The 25,235-nt window shown below is 41.2% G+C and overlaps 2 protein-coding genes and 1 long non-coding RNA gene across 4 annotated transcripts in view; 1 reads left to right on the top strand and 2 right to left on the bottom strand.

The window, feature by feature from the left end:
• Nucleotides 1-5,818, bottom strand: part of ADGRE3 (adhesion G protein-coupled receptor E3) — a 74,721-nt gene extending 68,903 nt beyond the window's left edge. Inside the window, exon 1 of the mRNA XM_066272283.1 lies at nt 5,693-5,818. Coding sequence (XP_066128380.1) covers nt 5,693-5,717 — 25 coding nt within the window. The 5' untranslated portion in view covers nt 5,718-5,818. The remainder of the gene's footprint in view (nt 1-5,692) is intronic.
• A 2,639-nt stretch (nt 5,819-8,457) lies between these two features.
• On the bottom strand, nt 8,458-23,850 carry LOC136333452 (uncharacterized). The gene is made up of 4 exons (XR_010731037.1): nt 23,770-23,850; nt 16,826-16,963; nt 16,402-16,501; nt 8,458-9,054 (listed from the first exon to the last, which is right to left on the bottom strand). It is a non-coding gene; the product is annotated as an uncharacterized lncRNA (long non-coding RNA).
• Nucleotides 23,825-25,235, top strand: part of ZNF333 (zinc finger protein 333) — a 30,664-nt gene continuing 29,253 nt past the window's right edge. The window contains exon 1 of one of the 2 annotated variants that reach the window (XM_066272307.1): nt 23,825-23,937. The gene's annotated coding sequence lies outside the window, so the exon portion shown is untranslated. The remainder of the gene's footprint in view (nt 23,938-25,235) is intronic. The other variant, XM_066272297.1, reaches the window with a different exon arrangement.

Raw genomic sequence — 25,235 nt, forward strand, 5'->3', positions numbered from 1 at the left:
GTGTTTTACCTTTTTTTTTTTTACTTTTTACTCTTTATTAATTCTAATTAGTGCTATCAACAAGATCACCCTCAGATGCCAATAAGAAAGAGGAAATCGAATATTATGGATACAAAAGAAAGAGAGGTAACACAAATAGATGTGGAAAAATCTATGGAGAAAAGACAACATATTGGAAGCCTTGGAGCTAAATGACAGAGAATTTAAAATAGAAATCTTAAAAATACTCAGAGATATACAAGAAAACACGGAAAGGCAATATAGGGAGATCAGAAAACAACTCAATGAACACAAAGAATATATTACCAAGGAAATTGAAACTATAAAAACAAATCAAACAGAAATGAAAAACTCAATTCACGAGCTGAAAAACGAGGTAACAAGCTTAGCTAACAGAACAGCCCAGATTGAAGATAGGATTAGTGAAATAGAAGACAAACAACTTGAGGCACAACAGAGAGAAGAAGAAAGAGACTCAAAAATAATAAAAAATGAGAAAGCCCTACAGGAATTGTCTGACTCCATCAGAAAGAATAACATAAGAATAATAGGTATATCAGAGGGAGAAGAGAAAGAAAATGGAATGGAGAATATACTCAAACAAATAATAGACGAGAACTTCCCAAGCCTGTGGAAAGAACTAAAGCCTCAAATTCAAGAAGCAAACAGAACACCGAGTTTTCTTAACCCCAACAAACCCACTCCAAGGCACATCATAATAAAGATGACACAAACCAATGACAAAGAAAAAATTCTCAAGGCAGCCAGGGAAAAGAAGAGTACAACATATAAAGGAAGGCCTATTAGATTATCATCAGATTTCTCAGCAGAAACTCTACAAGCTAGAGGAGAGTGGACCCCAATATTTAAAGCCCTGAAAGAGAGGAACTTTCAGCCAAGAATACTATACCCATCAAAGCTATCCTTCAAGTATGAAGGAGATATAAAAACATTCACAAATACAGAAAAGATGAGAGAATTTATCAACAGAAAGCCCCCACTCCAGGAAATACTAAAGGGGGTTTTCCAACCAGATTCAAAGAACAAAAGAAAACAACACCACAAGTAACAGCTCCACCAAGAACACAATAAAACCAAACTTAAACTGTGACAATAAAGGAAAAAAAGGGGGGAGAGGATGGAGATTAACAGTAGCAAAGGATGATGAAGTGCAGAAATACTTATAAGATAGGGTACTACAATGAATATGGTAGGTACCCTTTTCATTACTTAATGGTAACCACCCTTGAAAAAACCACCACAAAAACACTTGACTTAAAAAAGGTAGCTACAGAGGAAAGAAGTATGGAACACAAACAAACAAAAACAAATGATAGAAAAACAAAAGAGAAGAATCAAACTAGATACAAAACTAACAGAAAGCAATTTATAAAATGGCAGTAGGGAACCCACAAGTGTCAATAATTACACTAAATGTAAATGGATTAAACTTACCAATAAAAAGACACAGAGTAGCAGAATGGATTAAAAAAGAAAATCCAACTATATGCTGCCTACAAGAAACACATCTAAGCAACAAGGATAAAAACAAATTCAAAGTGAAAGGCTGGAAAACAATACTCCAAGCAAACAACACCCCAAAAAAAGCAGGTGTAGCAATACTCATATCTAATAATGCTGACTACAAGACAGAAAAAGTACTCAGAGACAAAAATGGTCATTTCATAATGATTAAGGGGAAGTTGAATCAAGAAGACATAACAATCCTTAATATATATGCACCAAACCAAGGAGCACCAAAATATATAAGACAGCTACTTATTGACCTTAAAACAAAAACTAACAAAAATACAATCATACTTGGAGACCTCAATACACCGCTGACGGCTCTAGATCGGTCATCCAAACAGAGAATCAATAAAGATATAGTGGCCTTAAATGAAATACTAGAACACCTGGATATGATAGACATCTACAGGACACTTCATCCCAAAGCGACAGAGTATACATTTTTCTCTAGTGTACATGGAACATTCTCAAGAATTGACCATATGTTGGGCCACAAAGACAATATCAGCAAATTTAGAAAAATTGAAATTGTACCAAGCATATTTTCTGATCATAAAGCCTTGAAACTAGAATTCAACTGCAAAAAAGAGGGAGAAAAACCCACAAAAATGTGGAAACTAAACAACATACTTCTAAAAAATGAATGGGTCAAAGAAGAAATAAGCGCAGAGATCAAAAGATATATACAGACAAATGAAAATGAAAAAACGACATATCAGAATCTCTGGGATGCAGCAAAAGCAGTAATAAGAGGAAAGTTCATATCACTTCAGGCCTATATGAACAAACAAGAGAGAGCCGAAGTAAACCACTTAACTTCACACCTTAAGGAACTAGAAAAAGAAGAACAAAGACAACCCAAAACCAGCCGAAGAAAGGAGATAATAAAAATCAGAGCAGAAATAAATGAAATAGAGAACAGAAAAACTATAGAAAAAATCAATAAAACAAGGAGCTGGTTCTTTGAAAAGATCAACAAAATTGACAAACCCTTGGCAAGACTCACCAAGAAAAAAAGGCACAGGACTCAAATAAATAAAATCCAAAATGAAAGAGGAGAGATCACCACAGACATCATAGATATACAAAGAATTATTGTAGAATACTATGAAAAATTATATGCCACCAAATACAACAATCTAGAAGAAATGGATAAATTCCTAGAACAATACAACCTTCCTAGACTGAGTCATGAAGAAGCAGAAAGCCTAAACAGATCAATCAGCAGGGAGGAAATAGAAAAAACTATTAAAAACCTCCCCAAAAATAAAAGTCCAGGCCCAGACGGTTATACTAGTGAATTCTATCAAACATTCAAAGAAGACTTGGTTCCTATTCTACTCAAAGTCTTCCAAAAAATTGAAGAAGAAGCAATACTTCCAAACACATTTTATGAGGCCAACATAACCCTCATACCAAAACCTGGCAAGGATGGCACAAAGAAAGAAAACTACAGACCAATATCTCTAATGAATACAGATGCTAAAATACTAAACAAAATACTGGCAAACCAAATACAACAACATATTAAAAAAATAATACATCATGATCAAGTGGGATTCATCCCAGAATCTCAAGGATGGTTCAACATACGCAAAACGGTTAACGTAATACACCATATCAACAAAACAAAGAACAAAAACCACATGATCTTATCAATAGATGCAGAAAAGGCTTTTGATGAAGTACAACACAATTTTATGTTTAAGACTCTCAACAAAATGGGTATAGAAGGAAAATATCTCAACATGATAAAGGCCATATATGATAAACCATCAGCCAACATCATATTAAACGGCATAAAACTGAGGACTTTCTACCTTAAATCAGGAACAAGACAGGGTTGTCCACTCTCTCCACTCTTATTTAACGTGGTGCTAGAAGTTCTGGCCAGAGCAATCAGACAAGACAAAGAAATAAAAGGCATCCATATCGGAAAAGAAGAAGTAAAGCTATCACTTTTTGCTGATGATATGATCCTATACATCGAAAACCCGAAGGACTCCACAAAAAGATTATTAGAAACAATAAACCAATACAGTAAGGTCGCAGGATACAAAATTAACATACAAAAGTCCATAGCCTTTCTATATGCCAACAATGAAATATTAGAAAACGAACTCAAAAATATAATACCCTTCACGATTGCAACAAAAAAAATAAAATACCTAGGAATAAACATAACAAAGAATGTAAAGGACCTATATAATGAAAATTACAAAGCATTTTTAAGGGAAATCGAAAAAGATACATTGAGATGGAAAAATATTCCTTGTTCTTGGATAGGAAGAATAAATATAATCAAAATGGCCATATTACCCAAAGCAATATACAAATTTAATGCAATTCCCATCAAAATCCCTATGAGATTTTTTAAAGAAATGGAACAAAAAATCATCAGATTTATATGGAACTATAAAAAACCCCGAATAGCCAAAACAATCCTAAGGAAAAAGAATGAAGCTGGGGGTATTACAATACCTGACTTTAAACTATATTATAGGGCCACGATAATCAAAACAGCATGGTATTGGCAGAAAAGTAGACACTCAGACCAATGGAACAGAATAGAAAGCCCAGAAATAAAACCACATATATATGGTCAAATAATTTTTGATAAAGGGGCCAACAACACAAAATGGAGAAAAGAAAGCCTCTTCAACAAATGGTGTTGGGAAAACTGGAAAGCCACATGCAAAAGAATGAAACTCGACTACAGCCTGTCCCCGTGTACTAAAATTAATTCCAAATGGATCAAAGACCTAAATATAAGACCTGAAACAATAAAGTACATAGACGAAGACATAGGTACTAAAATCATGGACCTGGGTTTTAAAGAACATTTTATGAACTTGACTCCAATGGCAAGAGAAGTGAAGGCAAAGATAAATGAATGGGACTACATCAGAATAAAAAGTTTTTGCTCAGCAAGAGAAACTGATATAAAAATAAACAGACAGCCAACTAAATGGGAAATGATATTTTCAAACAACAGCTCAGATAAGGGCCTAATATCCAAAATTTACAAAGAACTCATAAAACTCAACAACAAACAAACAAACAATCCAATAAAAAAATGGGAAGAGGACATGAACAGACACTTCTCCCAGGAAGAGATACAAATGGCTAACAGATATATGAAAAGATGCTCAGCTTCATTAGTTATTAGAGAAATGCAAATCAAAACTACAATGAGATACCACCTCACCCCTGTTAGATTAGCTATTATCAACAAGACAGGTAATAGCAAATGTTGGAGAGGCTGTGGAGAAAAAGGAACCCTCATTCACTGTTGGTGGGACTGTAAAGTAGTACAACCATTATGGAGGAAAGTATGGTGGTTCCTCAAAAAACTGCAAATAGAACTACCTTATGACCCAGCAATCCCTCTACTGGGTATATACCCCAAAACCTCAGAAACATTGATACGTGAAGACACATGTAGCCCCATGTTCATTGCAGCACTGTTCACAGTGGCCAAGACATGGAAACAACCAAAAAGCCCTTCAATAGAAGACTGGATAAAGAAGATGTGGCACATATACATTATGGAATACTACTCAGCCATAAGAAATGATGACATCAGATCATTTATAGCAAAATGGTGGGATCTTGATAACATTATAAGGAGTGAAATAAGTAAATCAGAAAAAAACAAGAACTACATGATTCCATACATTGGTGGAACATAAAATGAGACTATGAGACATGGACAAGAGTGTGGTGGTTACCAGGGGTGGGGGGAGGGAGGACATGGGAGGGAGGGAGGGAGAGAGTTAGGGGGAGGGGGATGGGCACAGAGAACTAGATAGAGGGTGGCGGAGGACAATCTGACTTTGGGCGAGGGGTACGCAACATAATTTAATGACAAAATAACCTAGACATGTTTTCTTTGAATATATGTACCCTGATTTATTAATGTCATCCCATTACCATTAATAAAAATTTATTAAAAAAAAGAAAAAAAAATAAGGAAAATTTTAGAGATATTTGGGAGCACAGTTTAAATAGTGTGGTGAGGTAGGAAGCCATAATTTAATAGAAAAATGTTTAACACAGAGTAGAGGAAAAAGGAGAAGGAAAAAAGATGGTTAGTTGTTGGAAAAGTAGCTCCAGATAGAGGCATAGGTTAAGGTATAGTCATTGTCAAGGTTACACATACCTGGAAGAAATGGTGGCCCTTGCATTGTCCCATGCAGATAACTCTTGGCAGCCAGCTCTCTAAACTCTCTACTATGCTTTAAGCCACCCACTTTTCCTGCCTCCCCAAAATCTCAAGAAAATTAACAAGTATCTTAGGTCAGGTCAGATGATTTAGGAAATTGTTCTCAGAAAAGGGAACTTCTCATTTTTCCTCATCAGACCTATGGTTCTCTTTTTGTTTATTTGCTATGCACTCACTTAGGCAATTATTCTCAGAAAATTGAACTCCTCACCTTTCAACATCAGACCCATGGTTCTGCTTTTTATTATTTTATTTACTTATTTAAATTTTATTTAGAAAATTAACAGGGTGACATTGATCAATAAGAGTACATAGGTTTCAGGTAAACATCTCTGTAGCATTTGAACTGTTGATTATGATGTTTACCCATCACCCAAAGTCAAATAATTTTCCCTCACCTTATATTTGTCCTTCTTTACACCCTTTTCTCATCCCTCCCCCCAGCCCTCTCCCTCAAGCTCCCCCCTGTAACCACTTCACTTTTATCTGTTTAGGAGTATCAGTTTTATATCCTACTTATGTGTAAAATCATATGGTTCTTAGCTTTTTCTGATTTATTTACTTCACTCAGTATAATGTTTTCAAGGTCCTCAGGATTGCATTGGTTATTCGAGGTTTTCTATGGTTCCATCCAAACCTGGTGATTTTTTGTTCTATTTCTTTAAAAACTGACATTGGGATTTTGATGGGGATCGCATTAAATTTGTATATTGCTTTGGGTAATATGGCCATTTTAACTATGTTGATTCTTCCAATCCATGAAACAACCAAAGTGTCCCTTGATACAGGATTGGATAAAAAGATGTGGTACATACATACAATGGAATACTTCTCAGCCATAAGAAATAATGATGTAGTGACATTTACAACAACATGGATTTATTTAAAATTTTTTTTTATTTTTAGTCCTATGGTTTTGAGCTGAGTAAGCCAGAATTTAGGGTATCTCTGTAGGTATAAGACATTTCTGGAGGAGTCATTTTTACAAATCTTGGAATATTACCCCCCCCCCCCCCCAAGAAGATGGTACTCAGCAGATCTTATTGGAATCTTAAAGTCTGGTAGAAGACGATATATCATATATATTAATTGGTCATATGGGGTAATCCAGACCAACAGCAGGACTGGGGAGAAAAGGTCTCTAAAGTGTTCCCTCCATGAACAAATATTTATTAAGACAAATATTATTAAGTGACAGAAATTTTCACTGTCTTATAGGGATACAAAAGTGAACAAAATTAATACAATCTTTTCTACATAGAACTTAGAATCTAGTGGAGAAGCCAGACGGTTAAATAAGGATAATCCTTAAAAAGCTGACCTCATGGTTCATTTGTGCCTACGTGGTACTTCTGTGAACACCAGTCTAAGAAATCCAAAATCCAAGAAATAAACAAAAAAGCAATTACTAAAGCATCACAAAAATGCAAATAGGGATTCCATTAATACAAAAAAATGTCTCCAATGTTCCCTTTCTCTGCAACCAAGTAGCACAGCTGTTCTTTCTCGCTAGTGGTCTTTTGAGGTTAGGGTGACAGTGGAGGCAAAAGGTGATCAAAGACAGGCAGTGCCATCTAATGGTTAGGCTGGTGTTATTGCAAAGTGCTGGCTCTAGAGCAGGGGTCGGGAACCGTTTTGGCTAAGAGAGTCATGAACGCCACATATTTTAAAATGTAATTCCGTGAGAGCCATACAATGACCTGTGTATGTTACGCATTACCCAATAAAAATCTGGTGTTGTCCCAGAGGACAGCTGGCTCCAGCCACCTGCAACCATGAACATGATGAGCGGTAGGAAATGAATGGATTGTAATACATGAGAATGTTTTATATTTTTAATGTTATTATTATGATTATTTTTTATTCATTCATTTTAGAGAGAGGGAGAGAGAGAGAGAGAGAGAGAGAGAGAGGAGAGACAGAGAAGGGGGGAGGAGCTGGAAGCATCAACTCCCATATGTGCCTTGACCAGGCAAGCCCAGGGTTTTGAACTGGCGACCTCAGCATTTCCAGGTCAACGCTTTATCCACTGCGCCACCACAGATCAGGCCGTTATTATTATTTTTATTAAAGATTTGTCTGCGAGCCATCAAAAGAGCCACATCTGGCTCGTGAGCCATAGGTTCCCGACCCCTGCTCTAGAGCCAGACTGCCTAGGTTCAAATCTTGGCTCTGACACTTCATACTGTGTTACTTGGGGAATGTTACTCAACTTCACTGTCCCTCAGGCTTCTCTGATCTGGGATAACTTCAAGTCTCCTAACTGGTGTTCTGTCCCTCCTTCGCCTCAAAGCCAGGAGTTTTTGAAACATGTATCTGAGCTCATCCCACTCCTGCCTCGCAGTCCCACAGATACTTTGCGAAGTAAATGCACTTAGGAGGCACATAATGTTCCCCTGATCTGGCTCCAGCCCACCTCTCCAGCCTCATCTCCCACCTTCCTCCCGCAGGCTGCTGGCTGCTCTTTCCCACCTGCAGGCCTTTGCATGTGTGGTCCCCTCACCTAGAATTGTCCCCTTTCCTCCCCTGCTCTGGCCCTAGCCAACTCCTTCAAGTGTGTGCTCTTTTGTATATCCTTACTTGACCTCTGACCCCTAAGATACATCCACTAGAGCCCCACTCTGCCCCCTTCTCTATCTCAAGGTGGAATCAGTATCTCCCTCCTCCCTTCATATCATATTTAATCAAATCAAAGCAATTATCAATTTTAAAGTAAACCATTCTTTTATGTTCCAACAAAATCTAAAAATTTAACTGTGACACACTGCTTTCTTATTCTTTAGAATTTTTATTTTATTCTTATTGAATGAGATATTATAAATTTACTTAGAGAATTAATTATCACCATACAGCACTCTTTTTTTTTATTTATTCATTTTAGTTAGAGAGGAGAGAGAGAGAGAGAGAGAGAGAGAGAGAGAGAGAAGGGAGCAGAAGCAGGAAGCATCAACTTTTTTTTTTTTTACAGAGACATAGAGAGATTCAGAGAGAGGGATAGACAAGGACAGACAGACAGACAGGAAGGAAGAGAGATGAGAAGCATCAATCATTAGTTTTTCCTTGTGACACCTTAGTTGTTCATTGATTGCTTTCTCGTATGTGCCTTGACCGTAGGGCTACAGCAAAGTGAGTAACCCCTTTCTCGAGCCAGTGACCTTGGGTCCAAGCTGGTGAGCTTTGCTCAAACCAGATGAGCCCGAACTCAAGCTGGAGACCTCGGGGTCTCGAACCTGGGTCCTCTGCATCCCAGTCCGACGCTCTGTCCTCTGTGCCACCGCCTGGTCAGGTCATACAGCACTCTTGATTGGATGAAAAGGAAAATAAAAGTGGAAAATAAACTGGTTATAATATTCTTAAAATTTCTTTAAATTCAGAATCTTCAAAATTATTTTAAACACAGGCTATCAATGACTATGTATTTCTACATTGGTAGTTCTCGAGATATGGTTGCTGGACCATCAGTGTCAGCATTAACATCACCTGGGAATTTGTTAGAACTTTAGATTCTTGGGTCCTGCCTTAGACTTGATGACTCAGAAACTCTGTGGTGAGCCCAGAAAGTTGTGCTAAACAAGTCCTCCAGGTGTTCTGATGCGTGCTCAAGTATGAGAAGTCAGCTCTGCATGGTACTGTTGTCTGGTATATCAAGAGTACGGTGATGTGTTATTTACTGAAAGTGCTCAAAAAAGACCCAGAAGCCAATGCCGGCTCTCTACCATCCTCACAATGCATAGTAGAGCGCACAAGTATAAACCAGTGTCCCTGGAATTTTACTTGTGATGACAAAATAAAATTTTAATGCTTTTTTGTAAATTATTACAGCATAAAACTGTAGGGGCTTTCTCATTGAAAATTAGATCCTCTGAAAGTGTTTTCTCAGTTTTTTCTGAGAGTCTTCTCACAGAGGCTCTTCCATCCATCCATCCAATCTACTCTTCCATCCCCTCCCTCCCTCCCTCCCTCCCTCCCTCCCTCCCTCCATCCCTCCCTTCCTCCCTCTCTCCCTTACTTCCTCCCTCCTTCCCTCCCTTCCATCCACCTAGGAAGTTTCCCTTAATGCCAGTTGTCTTTGCTACTGTTGACTTCCATGAACAAATAGTTTTACCGCTATTAGCAACCTTGCTCCCCAACGCTAACTGGATTTTTACTGCCTTCAGGACTACAGGGTCATTTGGTTGCTTCTGTATGTGACGGGGAGCTTAAAAAAATACAATAAGCTCAGTCCTAAAATATTTGTTCAAGTTACTTGTCAGGGAATCGGGACTTCATATTACTTTACTAAAAGAATGTCTTATTTCTTTCAGCCTCAAGGATGAAATAATTTAAAACTAACATCAAAGTTTTATCTTGTAGGAAGCAGATTTACAGCTTCATATAAATTCACAGCCTCAGTAGATTCCCAACTGTAACAGAGATAGTGTTAGGGAGATTCCATAACTGTCTTAAAATAACCTCTGGGGAGAAGCAGAACTCTTAGAAATCCTTTCATTTGTATCTTTAAAAAGATGAAACAAGAATAGTTGTAATAAAGAAGGACCTTCAGGCCCTGTCCGGTTGGCTCAGTGGTAGAGCGTTGGCCTGGCATGCGGAAGTCCCGGGTTTGATTCCCGGCCAGGGCACACAGGAGAGGCGCCCATCTGCTTCTCCACCCCTCCCCTCTCTTTCCTCTCTGTCTCTCTCTTCCCCTCCCGCAGCCGAGGCTCCACTGGAGCAAAAGATGGCCCGGGCGCTGGGGATGGCTCCATGGCCTCTGCCTCAGGTGCTAGAATGGCTCTGGTTGCAACAGAGCGACGCCCCAGATGGGCAGAGCATTGCCTCCTGCTGGGCATGCCAGGTGGATGCCGGTCGGGCGCATGCAGGAGTCTGTCTGACTGCCTCCCCGTTTCTAGTTTCAGAAAAATACAAAAAAAAAAAGAAAAAAAAGAAAAAAAAAGAAGTACCTTCAAAGAATAAAGAGCTTTAAGAAATTAAAACAATGGTAGCCAACATGAATATTCAATAGAAGGTTTAGCTATAAAGTGGTGACAATCTGTAAGAAAGGAGACCAAAAATAAAGAGTTTGAGGAGTTTAAAAAATAAAACCACAAAGAAGCTATTACTCAAGAAAGTAACATAAAACAATTTTCCAGAGCTGAAAGACATGAGTTTTTGGATTAAACAAGCCTACTTAGGGCCCTGGCCGGTTGGCTCAGTGGTAGAGCATCAGTCCAGTGTGTGGAAGTCCCTGGTTCGATTCCCGGTCAGAGGAGTAGTGACCCCATTTATTTCTCTTTCTTCCCCTACTGCAGCCATGGCTCGAATGGAGCAAAGTTGGCCATGGCCACGAGCATTGAGGATGGTTCTATGGCCTCCCCTCAGGGGCTAAAATAGGTTGGTTGCTGAGCAACAGAGCAGAGGCCCCAGAAGGGCAGAGCATTGCCTGGTAGGGGGCTTGCCAGGTGAATCTCGGTCGGAGTGCATGAGGGAGGTCTGTCTCTGCCTCCCCGCCTCTCACTTAAAAAAAAAAAAAAAGCCTACTTAGTAGACCATAGTAAAATTTTGAAACATGTAGCATATAAGTAAATTATTTTTATATTTCTTTATATTTTTCATACTTTACAATATTTTATAAGTAACAGATGATTTTAGTAATAAAAAGCTAAAATAAAGGCAACAATACAAAGTAATTGATAACCAGTACCAAATAATTGATAAAAAATGCCAAATAATAATCTTAAGTTAATTTGAACCACACCTTCTATTTCTTTAAATTAATATACTGAAGAAAAAGATAGAGCAAACTGAGAACAAAAACAAAGAGACCTGGGGCAACGTACAACAAACAGACATGGTAAACAGAAAACATATGTAAAATAAAGTGGCAGAAATACATTAAACACCAATAGTCATATTAAATGCAAGTGGATTAAATTATCTGATTAGAAGAAATTAATTTCCGGACTTTGTTAAAAAACAAAATTCAGCTATATACTGTTCATAAAAAAATCAAGACAAAATGGCAAAGAGGTTGAAAATAAGAGACATGTCAGACAACAAGAACACTACGAAACGGGTATGGCAACATTAGAAACAGATGAAGTAAAATTCAAGGCCACATTTAAAGAGGGGTGTGAGGAAGGAGATTTTATATTTTTATAAGGTGACTTCATCAAAAACTATAATAATAACAGCCAATATTTATTGAGCATTTATTACATGTCAGGCACCATGAGAAGTGTTTTATATATAGGCATCGTATCATCCAATTCTTTGTGTAATACCATTATTGCCCCTATTCAACAGTTTAGGAAACTGATTCACAGAGAAGTTAGGTAGGTCACAGGCTGCCTAGTTAATATCAAAACTCAGGACTTCTAGCCACTGTGCTGTGCAACTAATACCATACCTTTGAAAAATATAAAGCAAAATCTGTTAGGAATACTCCTATTTTTCTTCTAATATCTTCAAGTTATTTTTAATGTTTAAATCAATGTATCTGGAATGCATTTTTGTGAATGTGAAATAAGGATCCAACAACTTAATATTTTAGTCAATTGTCCCAACAGCTTTCTTTCTCCACTGACTTGAAATATTCCCTCTAACACATATTGACTGGATGTCCATATGTGCCTGAGTCTGCTTTGGAAAGGTTTTGTTTCTTTGATCTATTTGTCTATTCCTGTGACAATAACACACACACACACACACACACACACACACACACGTAATTTTTAGTTATATGTCACTATTAAGGATTCTCATAACAAGTATTTCTTCCATGCTTCTGCTAATACTGCACCCCCAACCTGTAGCACTAACCATTCTTCATGACTGATATTCATTCTTCAAGACTCTTTCTTTATTATTATTATTATTTTTATTCAGTGAGAGGAGGGGAGGCAGAGAGACAGACTCCCGCATGCACTCTGACTGTGATCCACCCAGCAAGCCCACTAGGGGGCAATGCTCTGCCCATCTGGGGCACTGCTCCATTGCTCAGCAACTGAGCTCTTCTTAGTGCCTGAGGTGGAGGCCATGGAGCCACCCATAGCACCTGGGGCTAGCTTGCTCCAATTGAGCCATAGTTGTAGGAGGGGAAAAGAGGAAGAGAAAGAAAGAGAGAAAGAGAGAGGTGGAGAAGCAGATGGGTGCTTCTTCTGTGTGCCCTGACAGGAAATCGAACCCAGGACCACCCACATGATGGACCCATCAAGATCCACTTTCAAAAAACTATACCAATTTTTTTACTTCTCTTCCATATCTCCTTATCAGTTGATAAATTAACTGGAAGTGTTTATTCCCCCAATTTGGGGTGCAGTGAAGAAGGAAACTACTTAGTGCAAAACAGCTCAACTGTGATACAGCACTGCTGTCAAAACAGGATGGCTATGAGGCAGCCCTGGGGCCAGGCCAGAGACTATTCCTGATGATCTGCTCAGCTCTGCTCTGGCATCTTTGGAGTTTCAGCTCAGGCTGGAAAACACAGGCCTCAGCCTTTTTTTTTTTTTTTTTTTTGTATTTTTCTGAAGCTAGAAACCGGGAGAGACAGTCAGACAGACTCCCGCATGCGCCTGACCGGGATCCACCCGGCACGCCCACCAGGGGGCGATGCTCTGCCCACCAGGGAGTGATGCTCTGCCCCTCCGGGGTGTCGCTCTGCTGCGACCAGAGCCACTCTAGCGCCTGGGGCAGAGGCCAAGGAGCCATCCCCAGCGCCCGGGCCATCTTTGCTCCAATGGAGCCTCGGCTGCGGGAGGGGAAGAGAGAGGGAGGAAGGAGAGGGGGAGGGATGGAGAAGCAAATGGGCGCTTCTCCTGTGTGCCCTGGCCAGGAATCGAGCCCGGGACTTCTGCACGCCAGGCCGATGCTCTACCACTGAGCCAACCAGCCAGGGCTACAGGCCTCAGTCTTTGATGAAAAGGGAAAGTATGCAAAAAAAACCACAAAACTCTCCCAACTGGAATTTTAAGAAAATATTAGTCAGGAGAGTCTAGAAGAGGATCTAGGGATTTTGGGAATTCTTGTGCTCTATATAATCATGAGAACCCTACAGGAAGAACTCTATGTTTATAATAAGGTTCTATGGTTCAGCTTTCCCTTAACTGCCTTTTCCCTTCTATAAATACCCCTCTATCTTGGCATGTAGGACAGTGTGCATGTGGTTTGCCATGTCTGCATGCACTGGGTTTCAACCCTTTCTTTTTCCCAAATAAATCATTTTTGGTGATGAGATACTTAGTTGATATTATTCTTCAGTTGACAGTTTAAAAAAGTATTCTGCTAATATGTCACATGCAACAGTGTATTGAGTTAGTTTTATTGAAATGAGTCAACCTCATATATCTCTCCCTATCTCCCCTCTAAACTACACTTGAAGTATTCTTGAAGGGACTTTGTAATCTTAGCACCTAGCATGTAGCAATCAACTGATGATTTATAGATATTTGAAGAAATAATATACACATGTGCTCGATATATAAACAATATCAGGGAACTGGTTACTGTAATTGTTTTGGGGGAGAGAAATAGGAATGGAGTAAGAACCCCATTTGAACATTCCCTATGTATAAAGTGCTATTGTTAGCAGTGAACAGCACCAGATGTTAGACCTCAGTCCTTTAGTATTGGCTCAGGAAGACTTCAAAGCCAAGATTCAGATACCAGCAAAAGTTTATTTAGAAAGTCACAGAGGTAGAAGTAATCCAGTTGGGCTGCATGGGTTTTGGAAGCAAGTTAGAGGCAAAAGAAGGGCCCTTGGAGCTTAAAAGAGAGAAAAAGCAAAGATATGTATCTTGAGGCAAGAAAGGAGGAAAAAGGTGTGGGCATGAGAGAGAGCCAAAGAAAGTGAGAGGGGGTGGGGAGAGTGCTCTGGGTCTTTTGTCTTAAGGGCTTTTTATCTCTGGAGGTTTCAGGGGAGGATCTCAATGCTGATTGGTCAGCGCCAGAGCAGGGGTTCATTAGTCATTGAGGCTGGTCCTGATGTCAGCCGAGATGTCACCCTGCCTGGCTTTGCTGCTTTTCTGGGCTTGGAGCTGGAACACAACCGAGAGTTAGATGTTATATCTAGTTTGACCAAAACTCTGTCTCTGTGGTCAACAGACCTGAGGCTTTGTTCCTAAGATTATTTGATGCAGGTCAAAACCTCATTGTCTTGAGAGCTTAATGCTTAAGGGGTTGGTCATGCAAGGGTTGAATGGGAGTTATATGAAGCTATTCTCTGGCTCCCTTGTTCCCCCTTGAATGGGGCCTACCACATGACAGTGATATGCTAGGGAAGGAAAGGTCACCCTGGAGGTGAGGTCCCACATTACAACTGTCCATTGCTAGGGACCCAGGGCTTTCTGCCCTGGTGACCTTCTGTACCTGGCTTATTGCTCCTACTCTGCTTATGTCTGTCTGCTTACTATATCACTTTCTATACTACATAACAAATACATATTTATTTATTTGAATTTCAATTAGAATTTACTTGAGCCAAACTATTAAAATATCCCAGGGAGCAAGGTTTCAAATGCTCTGGAGAATAACAGTTCTATAAATACATATATTTTTAAAATAATTTTTTATTTTTGATTACAGTTTACATACAATATTATATTAATTTCAGATGTAAAACATAGTGACTAGACATTTATATAACTTATGAAGTGACCACCCCAATAAATCTAATACCCATCTGATACCATATATAGTTGATACAATATTATTGACTATATTTTCCATGCTGCTTTTCACATCCCCATGAGTATTTTGTAACTACCAATTTGCATTTCTTAATCTCTTCCCCTTAACAAACACATAATTTTAAGAAGGAGTCAGATTTCTTATCTACTGTCTTGAACAGATTTTCACATCTTACTTCTAGTGATAAAGGCAAGTTTAGAATAAGATACAGTCATGTGTCTTTTAATGATGGGGATACTTTCTGAGAAATACACCATAGGTGACATCACAGAGTGCACTCACACAAATGTACACGGAATAGCCTACTACCCACCTAGGTTACAGAGTGTTGCCTATTGCTCTGAAGGGGAGGAAAAACAATTTTCCTTCTACTTGGTGGGTTCTGTTGGGCAGATAAAATGTATTATGCTCACTTTGTTAAAGAGGCCGTTGCCCAGGTGATATTAATGTGTGTTGAGAATTGTAGCCTGGGGCTTGGTTTTGGGATTAAGCCTTTCCCACCCTTTTTTGATGTAGGGTGGTACAATCCAATCATGCCTCAGAGGTGACTTTGTATTAGAGACTTCCCTACTTTGTATATTGGATTAGAGGTTGTGAAGCTACAGTATAAAGTGGGGGCAAAACCGGAGTTGGCTCTCTTGGTTCCTGAGGTTAGCATGAGAGAGCAGAGAGAGTAGAGCCAGCAGCGGAAGGAGGCCACGTGGAGGAGGCCAGGAGAAGCAGCCAAGATGGTGGAGTGCTGAGTGAGATGCCAGTTTGTGTAGAGTTTGTATCTGGGATAAGGAAGGAGATGGGGAACTGAGGAGAATAAGGCTGGTGAGCTAGAAACCTTTGATTCTAGGAAACTCGGATAAGTCAGTGGCTTTGTGAGCACTGAGTGTGATTGGGTTTTGGAGCCCACTGTGTATTTTTACTTGCCCGCCGGGTGCAAGGTAGGATTAAAGGCTATGGCCCATCAGTTTTTGGCTCCATGGTTTCTTTACCGACTGTCCGAATCCAATGCGAACCTGCATGGGCCAGAAGGCTGCTTTGATGGTGGCCCTGGCCGTGGCTTCTGGCTTTACAGGTTCTTATCTGAGAAGTCTGTATTAAAAGACAGATTAACAGGAGAAAAAAAAAGTTTAATAACATGTAGATCTCTGATATACATGCTAGAGACTATGAAAACTGAATAACTCCCCCAAATAGCTGAAGACACGATCTTAAATACTATCCTCTGCTGAAGATAAAAGAACACATTGGGGGTGGGGAGGTCAGTTATGGGAGGTTACCATGAAAAGCATCGTTAACAAACAAGGATAATGTTATACAGATTTTGTCTTTGTCTTTTTTAAAAATTGATTTTTGGAGAGAGGGGAGAAAGAGAGAGAGAGAAAGAGGGGGGAGAAGCAGGAAGCATCTACTCACACTAGTTGTTCCCTGTATGTGCCTTGACTGGGCAAACCTAGGGATTTGAACTGGTGACCTCAGCATCCAGGTTGAAGCTCTATCCACTGCACCACCACAGGTCAGGCTTGTCTTTATCTTCTGCACTGATAAGAGTTTCTAGAGGGAGATAGACACCCTTACTGATAGATACGTGAATTCCAAACTGCCCTCTTGATGTTCCGCTTATCTGTCAGACCTCACCCTTACTGGACTATTGCCTCGGAGACAGAGGAATTCCAAGAAGCTGGCAAGCACCCCAAGGAGGAGCATTCTGGACATACCAGGACTTTTGCCTCAGTATCCCCTCAGGCTCTCCCAAACACTACATAATTCGCCCCTAGTCTGTAACTGCTGCTCTTGTCCCCAGGACAAGTGCCCGGCAGGGTTCCTTTCAATAAAGCCTGTTTCTCTGGTCTTTTGGACTTCCATGGATTCCAACATTTGGTGCCGAAACCCGGGACAGGGTACTGCAGGGGTCCCCCAACTTTTTACACAGGGGGCCAGACTATAAAAAAACTATGAACAAATCCCTATGCTCACTGCACATATCTTATTTTAAAGTAAAAAAAACAAAACGGGAACAAATACAATATTTAAAATAAAGAACAAGTGAATTTAAATCAACAAACTGACCAGTATTTCAATGGGAACTATGGGCCTGCTTTTGGCTAATGAGATGGTCAATGTGCTCCTCTCACTGACCACCAATGAAAGAGGTGCCCCTTCTGGAAGTGCAGCGGGGGCCGGATAAATGGCCTCAGGTGGCCGCATGTGGCCCGCTGGCCATAGTTGGGGGACCCCTGGGGTACTGACTGCCTGGATGACCCCTCTTTGCCGTCCAAACTTACAACCAGGGAAGCAATGGGCAGCGGCAGCTCGTCCCGGGCTTACTCCCCAATTCTGTTTGGACGTGTAATTGTAGGTCGATTGGCCAGCAGTCTAACCCTGTCCTGAACCCCTGCTGGACCAGAAGGTAAGGAGTTTCTCCCTTCCTCTTTCCCGGTCAGCTTCTCTTTTCCACAAAATTTTCTCTGGTCGGACGGTTTTCTCTGACACGCCTCACGTTTTGAGGGGTTTGACTTTCACTCTCAGTGGACTGCACGGAAGACTAGGCGCATAGCTAAACCTCTCCACACTCTCGGACTTCTCGTCCTCAGAGCTCCCTGACAGGTGGTGATGACCTCTACCAGGGACGACTCCCCCACACGGAGATTCTCTCCTCTTGGGAGTGACAAAAGGCAGGGATGCCCCCTCTTGCTCACCTGTCTCCACTATGGGCTCCTCAGAGTCTAAGCCTTCCGACCAGACCCCTCTAAGATGTCTCATAAAAAACCTCACTAAGTTGGGCCTCTCTGACTTTAAGCCAAAAAAACTCATGTTCTTCTGTAACATGGTGTGGCCCCAATACAGATTAGAAAATGACTCCCATTGGCCTGAAAATGGGACATTCAATTACAATATACTAAGAGATCTTGACAATTTCTGCCACCGGACAGGGAGAGCATCAGAAATTCCTTACGTGCAGGCTTTTCTTCTCCCTTCTCTCCTGTCCTTAATTTCTGTGCCTTCTGTTCTACACGCAAGCTGTTCTGGCCAAAGAAACCTCATCTAAAACCTCCACTCCTAAGCTTTCCTTCTCCGTGGACTCCCAACTCTCTCCCCCTCCTGCCTGACCCCCGGGGGCACCCCTCCCTTGGGACCCCTCTTTGGTCCCTTTGCAAATCTCTTTCGCTCGAGTCTCTTCCCTCCAAGAGCCCCCTCCCTTCGCAGAAACCTGTTTCTCATTCACCTGCAAATCCAGTCTTTTTCCTCCCCTGCTGGCCAGGGGCCCCTCCCTTCTCCACTGTGTTCTTCATCCCCTTCCCCCTCCTTAGAAGCTGTGGCTCCAGCTGCGGTGCCTGTCTCTTCTCTGACCCCTCCTCCCTCCAAACTGTGACTGTGCCTCTTTCCTCCTTGCCCTCTCCCCTCTCCTCAGAGCTCTAAACCCTTTTGACTCCTCTGACCACGTGGTGCCACACCAATACTTTAACCTCCTTCTCCTCCTGCTGCAGATTCTGACCCTCCTTCTTTCCATCCAGCTGCTCACACTGTCCATCCATCTGCTTTCTCTCTTCCTCCCCTCTATGCTGGCAACTCCCTGCCATCTCGAAAAACTTAAAAAAACAGAATTGTATATTAAGCTATGTGAGTAAGTAATCCGTCTTGTCTCTGTTTGTCAGAAAATATCTAGTATAATGTGAATTGAAACAAGTAAAGCGCGCTCATTTAAATTCCTTAATTCATAATGTGTATCAGAAGTCTTTGTTTAATGTGTAACTGTGTCTCTTTCTAAGGCCTTAAACCAGTAAATATCCACCTCATAAACCGAGGCTTACTCATCCCCATGGACTCTCCCTGCAATACCCTCACCCTTCCTGTTCAAAAACCTTCAGGGGCTTATTACCTCATATAAACCTTACATCTAATCAATGAGGCAGTAATTCCCCTCCATCCAGTAGTCCCTAATCTCTACAAGTTACTGTCACACATTCCCTCAAACACTACTCACTTCATAGTCCTAGACCTCAAGAATGCCTTCTTTACCATTCCTCTACAACCTGACTCTTACTTTCTGTTTGCCTTTACCCAGACACTAATACAGCCCAGCAATTTACATGAATTGTCTTACCCCAGGAGTTCAAAAACAGCCTACACCTGTTTCGGCAGGCACTAGCTCAGGATTTAGCAGCATGCAATCTCAAAACTAGTACTCTCTTACAATATGTAGATAACCTACTCCTCTGCAGCCCCTCCCTGCCTGCCTCAAGGAGACACACTGCCACCCTTCTTAACTTCCTCGCTATGAAGTGGTATTGTGTCTTCTCTGCTAAGGCTCAACTTCACTCTTAGTCCATAGTCTATCTGGGCATCACCTAACCCCACCAACTGAGGTCTGACCCTAGATCTAACTCAGACCCTCCACAGTCTCCAACCATCTACCACCACAGATCAAATATTTTCTTTCCTTGGTCTAATAGGCTTCTTTAGACACTGGATTTCCAATTTTGCTCTCTTAGTCAAACCCCTCAGTGAGATCTTCTGAGCATGGCTTTTAAGGTCTATAATGGCCAAAGAAATAACAGAAAAGGCAAATAAGGCTCAAAAGAAGTCAGGAATACCAGCTTTTGGCTCCAGCGCCCTAAAGGGCTTCATGGAATTCCATCAGGGCCCTGCTCCAGAGTGGAAAGAAATGTCATTGAACTGAAGCCTAGCAGGCTTCCCAGCCCCATTAAGGGACACACCTGTGCTGTGGAAAGAGGAACATGAGAAGGTAAGTTGCCCCCTTGCTCCATGGAGGGACAGTTCATTCCCTTCTAGCCCTGCTCCAGCTACCTGTAACCTGACCTTGCCCAGCATGCTGGGAATTGCCACTGAAGGCCCAAGGACATCATTCACGAGCCTAAGGTGTTTCTTCCAAGTAGCAGATAAACTGATCTCATTTCTTGTAAACACAAGGGCCATCTATTATGCTTCACTTGAATATTTGAGTTTTATTTATCCCTTGAAGATCTCTACTGTGGGTATTGACAGTCTGATTTTGTTGCTTTATTTAATGTATAGTGTCTCCTTTATTCCTCTTGTCTCAATGCCCCATGCCTATTGTAGGCTGGGACCTGCTGCTAATTCCAGCTAGAAGCAGTGGACACTAGGATTTAAACTCTAACTTCAAAGTGTAGAAATGTAACCACCCTTTCCCTGAGTACTGCAGGATTTACAGGTTACTCAGCAAACTGTTCAAAGACTATCCAAGAGGCACTTCCAGCATTACATCACACAAGGACTGACTTTCACGTGGACAGGTCCACACACTGTGATCCTGACAACTCCCACTGCTGCTAAGGGCAACTCCTTCCTCCACCCTGACCATCTGGAGCTCAGAAACAGAGAAACAAAACCAACCCCTCATCCTTCTATTCTCTATTCACCTCTCTTCCTGCATCAACCAATCAGGGGCTTTCTACTCATGTGGGACCAACACCTATATGTGTCTCCTGACTAATTGGACAAAAACCTGTAACCTAATCTATCTCACCCCAAATATCAACCTAATCCTACCCCATGATCCTCTTTCAATTCCTAGTACACTACCCATCAATCTAAGGTCCAGAGGAGCTGTACAGGTAATCCCTCTTCTTGTTGCTTTAGGAATCTCTACAGAAGTAGGTCTAGGGGCAGGGAGACTGGCCACTTTCCTGTCTTATTCCTATTCTCTCTTTCTCTGAAGCCCAGAGAATTTGTAAACATGGAATCTGGTTTCACACAAACTGGGTGTCTTGACTATTGCCTTTAATTGGTCCACTCACTCTCCTATTTATTTTTCTAACTTTTGGACCCTGCCTCTTACATTTGTTCACTAGTTTCTTACAGAACCACATGCAGACCTTCACCAATCAGAAAATTGGAAAAATCTATCTAACCCTACATATCAACCCTGAAACCTGCCCTTGCAAAACAGAAAAATCTGAAACCCTATATCAGCAAACCTCCTAAATCCTATCTTTCAACCCCTCCAGGTCCCCTAACCCTAAAGCTCTCCCATATCCCTGAAGAACTAGGAGAATGAATAGCATTCACCTCTTAACACTTCTCAGTCTTTTTATCCTTCACATAGTAAGGGGACAAGATTGCTGGGTCTTCTTGGCTGAAGAAGAGCCTACAAACGGATATGAAATATTTCTTTTAGCTCAAGCTAACTGCTCTTTCCAGGGCTGCCAGGAAAGAATATCTCTAACTTTACCATGGAAGAACTTTCACCCCCCGCTATACAACCCTCCTTATCTCTGCATTTCTGATCTCCAAATACTTGCCCCCTTCTTTATCAAATTCCTACAGGCCCAGATAAGAGAAATCTCTAGGATTACCTACAATCAAATGCTCCTACACTCCTATTCTCCAATACCCCAGGGAGAACTTCATGAGGGAAATATCAAATAAGTAGGGATGACAGCAGGAAGAAGCTGCCCCTCAGCCCAAGAAGTTCTCTCCTGAATGTTCTCCAAACCCCCTTCCTTTTAAACCACACATATTCAGTCCTTCTGAACACTTACACCATGTGTAAGTCTCTAAAAATCTGTCTCTAAAAATCTCGCCTGACCTGTGGCGGCGCAGTGGATAAAGCGTCGACCTGGAAATGCTGAGGTTGCCGGTTCGAAACCCTGGGCTTGCCTGGTCAAGGCACATATGGGAGTTGATGCTTCCAGCTCCTCCCCCCTTCTCTCTCTCTGTCTCTTTCTCCTCTCTAAAAATGAATAAATAAAATAAAATAAAAAATTAAAAAACAACCCCTCCCCCCAAAATCTCCACACGTCCTCCCATTCAAGAGGAACCAGACCAGCACGTCTCATGAGGCTCATCCAGGAGACCATGTATCACCATGTCACTCTGTCCACTTGGCACTTACCGCAAGCAACTAACAATTATTACCTCGCAAAATTCTTTTACTTCTTCACTCAGGTTTTTGAGGACATCACCTGGTTCAGACCTTACAGCATGGAAATTGATCCTCCTTAACTGGATGGGGAACTTGGCTTGGCAAGATTCCCTTCTCGAGTTCTCTCCAGAAGAAGCAATAATTTTCCAATTTTTTCTCCTCTTTCTCCTCGTCACCCCTCACCATATATTATAAAATTAATAACTGCCTTTCTTTTATATGTAACCACAGAGTTGAGAAATGATAGATATGTGAATTCCAAACTGCCCTCTTGATGTTCCGCTTATCTGTCAGACCTCACCCTTACTAGACTATCGCCCTGAGACAGAGGAATTCCAAGAAGCTGGCAAGCCCCCCAAGGAGGAGCATTCTGGACATACCAGGACTTTTGCCTCAGTATCCCCTCAGACTCTCCCAAACACTATATAATTCGCCCTTAGTCTGTAACTGCTGCTCTTCTCCCTGAGACAAGTGCTTGGCAGGGTTCCTTTCTTCTTTTCAATAAAGCCTGTTACTCTGGTCTTTCGGACTTCCATGGAGATTTCCTTTACAAATATAAATCTCTTTCAAAGGGTAACTTCTACTTGGTTTTCATTGCTTCTCCCTTTTGCTCTTTCTTAAAATTAACCAGCCTAAAATAATCTTTATGCTAATAGACATTATTTTTGGGTAACAAATTCTGTTTCCCTATAGCTACAAACCTGCATAGCACGTTATTGTACTAAATACTGTAGTCTATTATAACATAATAGTAAGTATTTAAGAGACACATTATGGCCTGGCCTGTGGTGATCAATGGATAAAGAGTGGACCTGGAATGTTGAGGTCGCTGGTTCAAAACCCTGGGTTTGCCAGGTCTAGGCACATAAGACAAGCAACCAATGAACAACTCAAGTGAAGCAACTATGAATTGATACTTCTCACTCCCCCCCCCACACCTATCTTGCTAAAATTGATAAATAAAATCTTAAAAATAGAAATGCACTGGGCTACAACATTATGACAACTACTGAGCCACAAAGGATACGAATTTTCCAGCTCTATTTTAATCTTAAGGAACCACCATAGTATAAGGGGTCGTTTGTTGACTGAAATGCTCTTAAGCAACACATGACTAGATTCGATCTAATTTTGAAAATAAACTACTAAGACTGAAATATAAATCCTAACTAGGATATATTTTTGTAGGGAATTGGATTAAGCCAAAGGAGACTGGTGGAGGACAGAGAAAGGGCAAGTTAAACATTGAGCATCCCACCACGCAAGCGAGGCCCCACCTCAATCCTCGCCCTTTGGACGTAAGCCTATCCCCAGCCCTGTCCATCGGGCCTAGACCCCGCCTCCCACACCCTCTCTTCTGGTCCCTTGGATCCAACCACAAGGCCTTACATCACCCCCTCAGGGAATTAAACTACAATTTCTCATCCAAGGTTGGAGCTATAAAGAAGCTAACCTTCCGATCACTGAAGCTTCTCTGGAGCTGAGAACCGGAACCCGGGCTACTTCCGTCCCCGGCGGCCCCAAGACCGGAAGCGGAAGTGCCTTGGGGCAGCGGCGGGGTGTTTAGCGGCTGTTAGGGGCCCGCGGGGTTCTGCGGTGGGAGTGTCTCACGGATTTGCAGGTGCGGTCCGGCCCCTTGGGAGGGCGGGGAGGGGCTGGGCGGCCTGGGACTTCTGCCCGGAGCGAGGCACTTCCTCCCCTTAGTTGTGCCTGGGGCGGGAGGAGGCGCGCCCCCCACTCCTCCAGCCTGGTACTTCGCCTTCAGGTAACTCCTTTCTGGCAGATGGGACTCATTTTTCTCTCCGAAGGGAAATCACGAAGTGCAGTCCAGGTCCTGCAGCTCAGGAATGGTGACACCTGCCAGCCTTCACCCATACTCCTGGATTTGTAGTGCCCTAGCCCTTATGCAAGATAACTGTTTATAAGCAATTCATATTTTATTTAGTATGAACATTTCATATTATATATTTAGCTTTGCAATGGCAAAGTTAGGTCTAAGTCTACATGTGCAAATTGGTTTGAATGACTTAGAGTAAATTTGAAAAATGCAATGCATTTGAAAAATGGAATGCATCTTCTATATAGTCATCGAGGGATAAATTAGACAATGGAGGCTTTTTTGGGGGGGGGGGTGTGACTGACGGTTTGCAGTTCCTCAACTTAGGACCTGTTAACTTCTGTTGCTTTTTCCTTTTATTTCTTTCTTCTTTTTTTTTCTTTTAAAAGGGCTTCTGATTTGTGACTTTGTGAATATAATTTTTTTTTTTTTTTTTTTTTTTTTTTTTTTTTTTTTTACGGCAAGGTCAGAGTGTGAAAACTATTTCTCACTTATGTCACAAGTCTTATCATCAGGGAAAAGTAAGCTGTTTGGTTCTTTTCACTTCACCTGAGTTATCCCAAGCCAGTGAATTACCACAAAACTTCAAAACATGTGGGACTCCAGGAAAAAGATGACATAGCTTTGTTAGTAGTGGTCATTGAGTTGGTCATAAATGGGATATCTTTTTTATTTTTCAATAATAGGGTTAAAGCTCACTCTATTGAGAAATGAGAAAAAAATGAATTCTGGAGGAAAATTAAACATCAGATTTCAATTTTATGAGCGAGATGTTTGTTTTCAAAAACAATACGTATCTCACCTGATCTGTGGTGGCGCAGTGGATAAAGCATTGACCTAGAATTCTGAGGTTGCCTGTTTGAAACCCTGGGCTTGCCTGGTCAAGGCACATATGGGAATTGATGCTTCCTGCTCCTCCCCTCCTTCTCTCTCTCTCTCTCTCTCTCTTTCCTCTCTCTCTAGAAATGAATAAATGAAATCTAAAAAAAATTTTTAAAAAAGAATATTTGTCTCACCTTGCCTTTTTAGAAAGAATTAACATTCCTTAAAGATACCTGTAATCCGCTTTTGTGGATTGTGTT

Source organism: Saccopteryx bilineata, chromosome 1 (genome assembly GCF_036850765.1).
Source record: "Saccopteryx bilineata isolate mSacBil1 chromosome 1, mSacBil1_pri_phased_curated, whole genome shotgun sequence".
In the NCBI taxonomy this organism is placed as follows: domain Eukaryota; kingdom Metazoa; phylum Chordata; class Mammalia; order Chiroptera; family Emballonuridae; genus Saccopteryx; species Saccopteryx bilineata.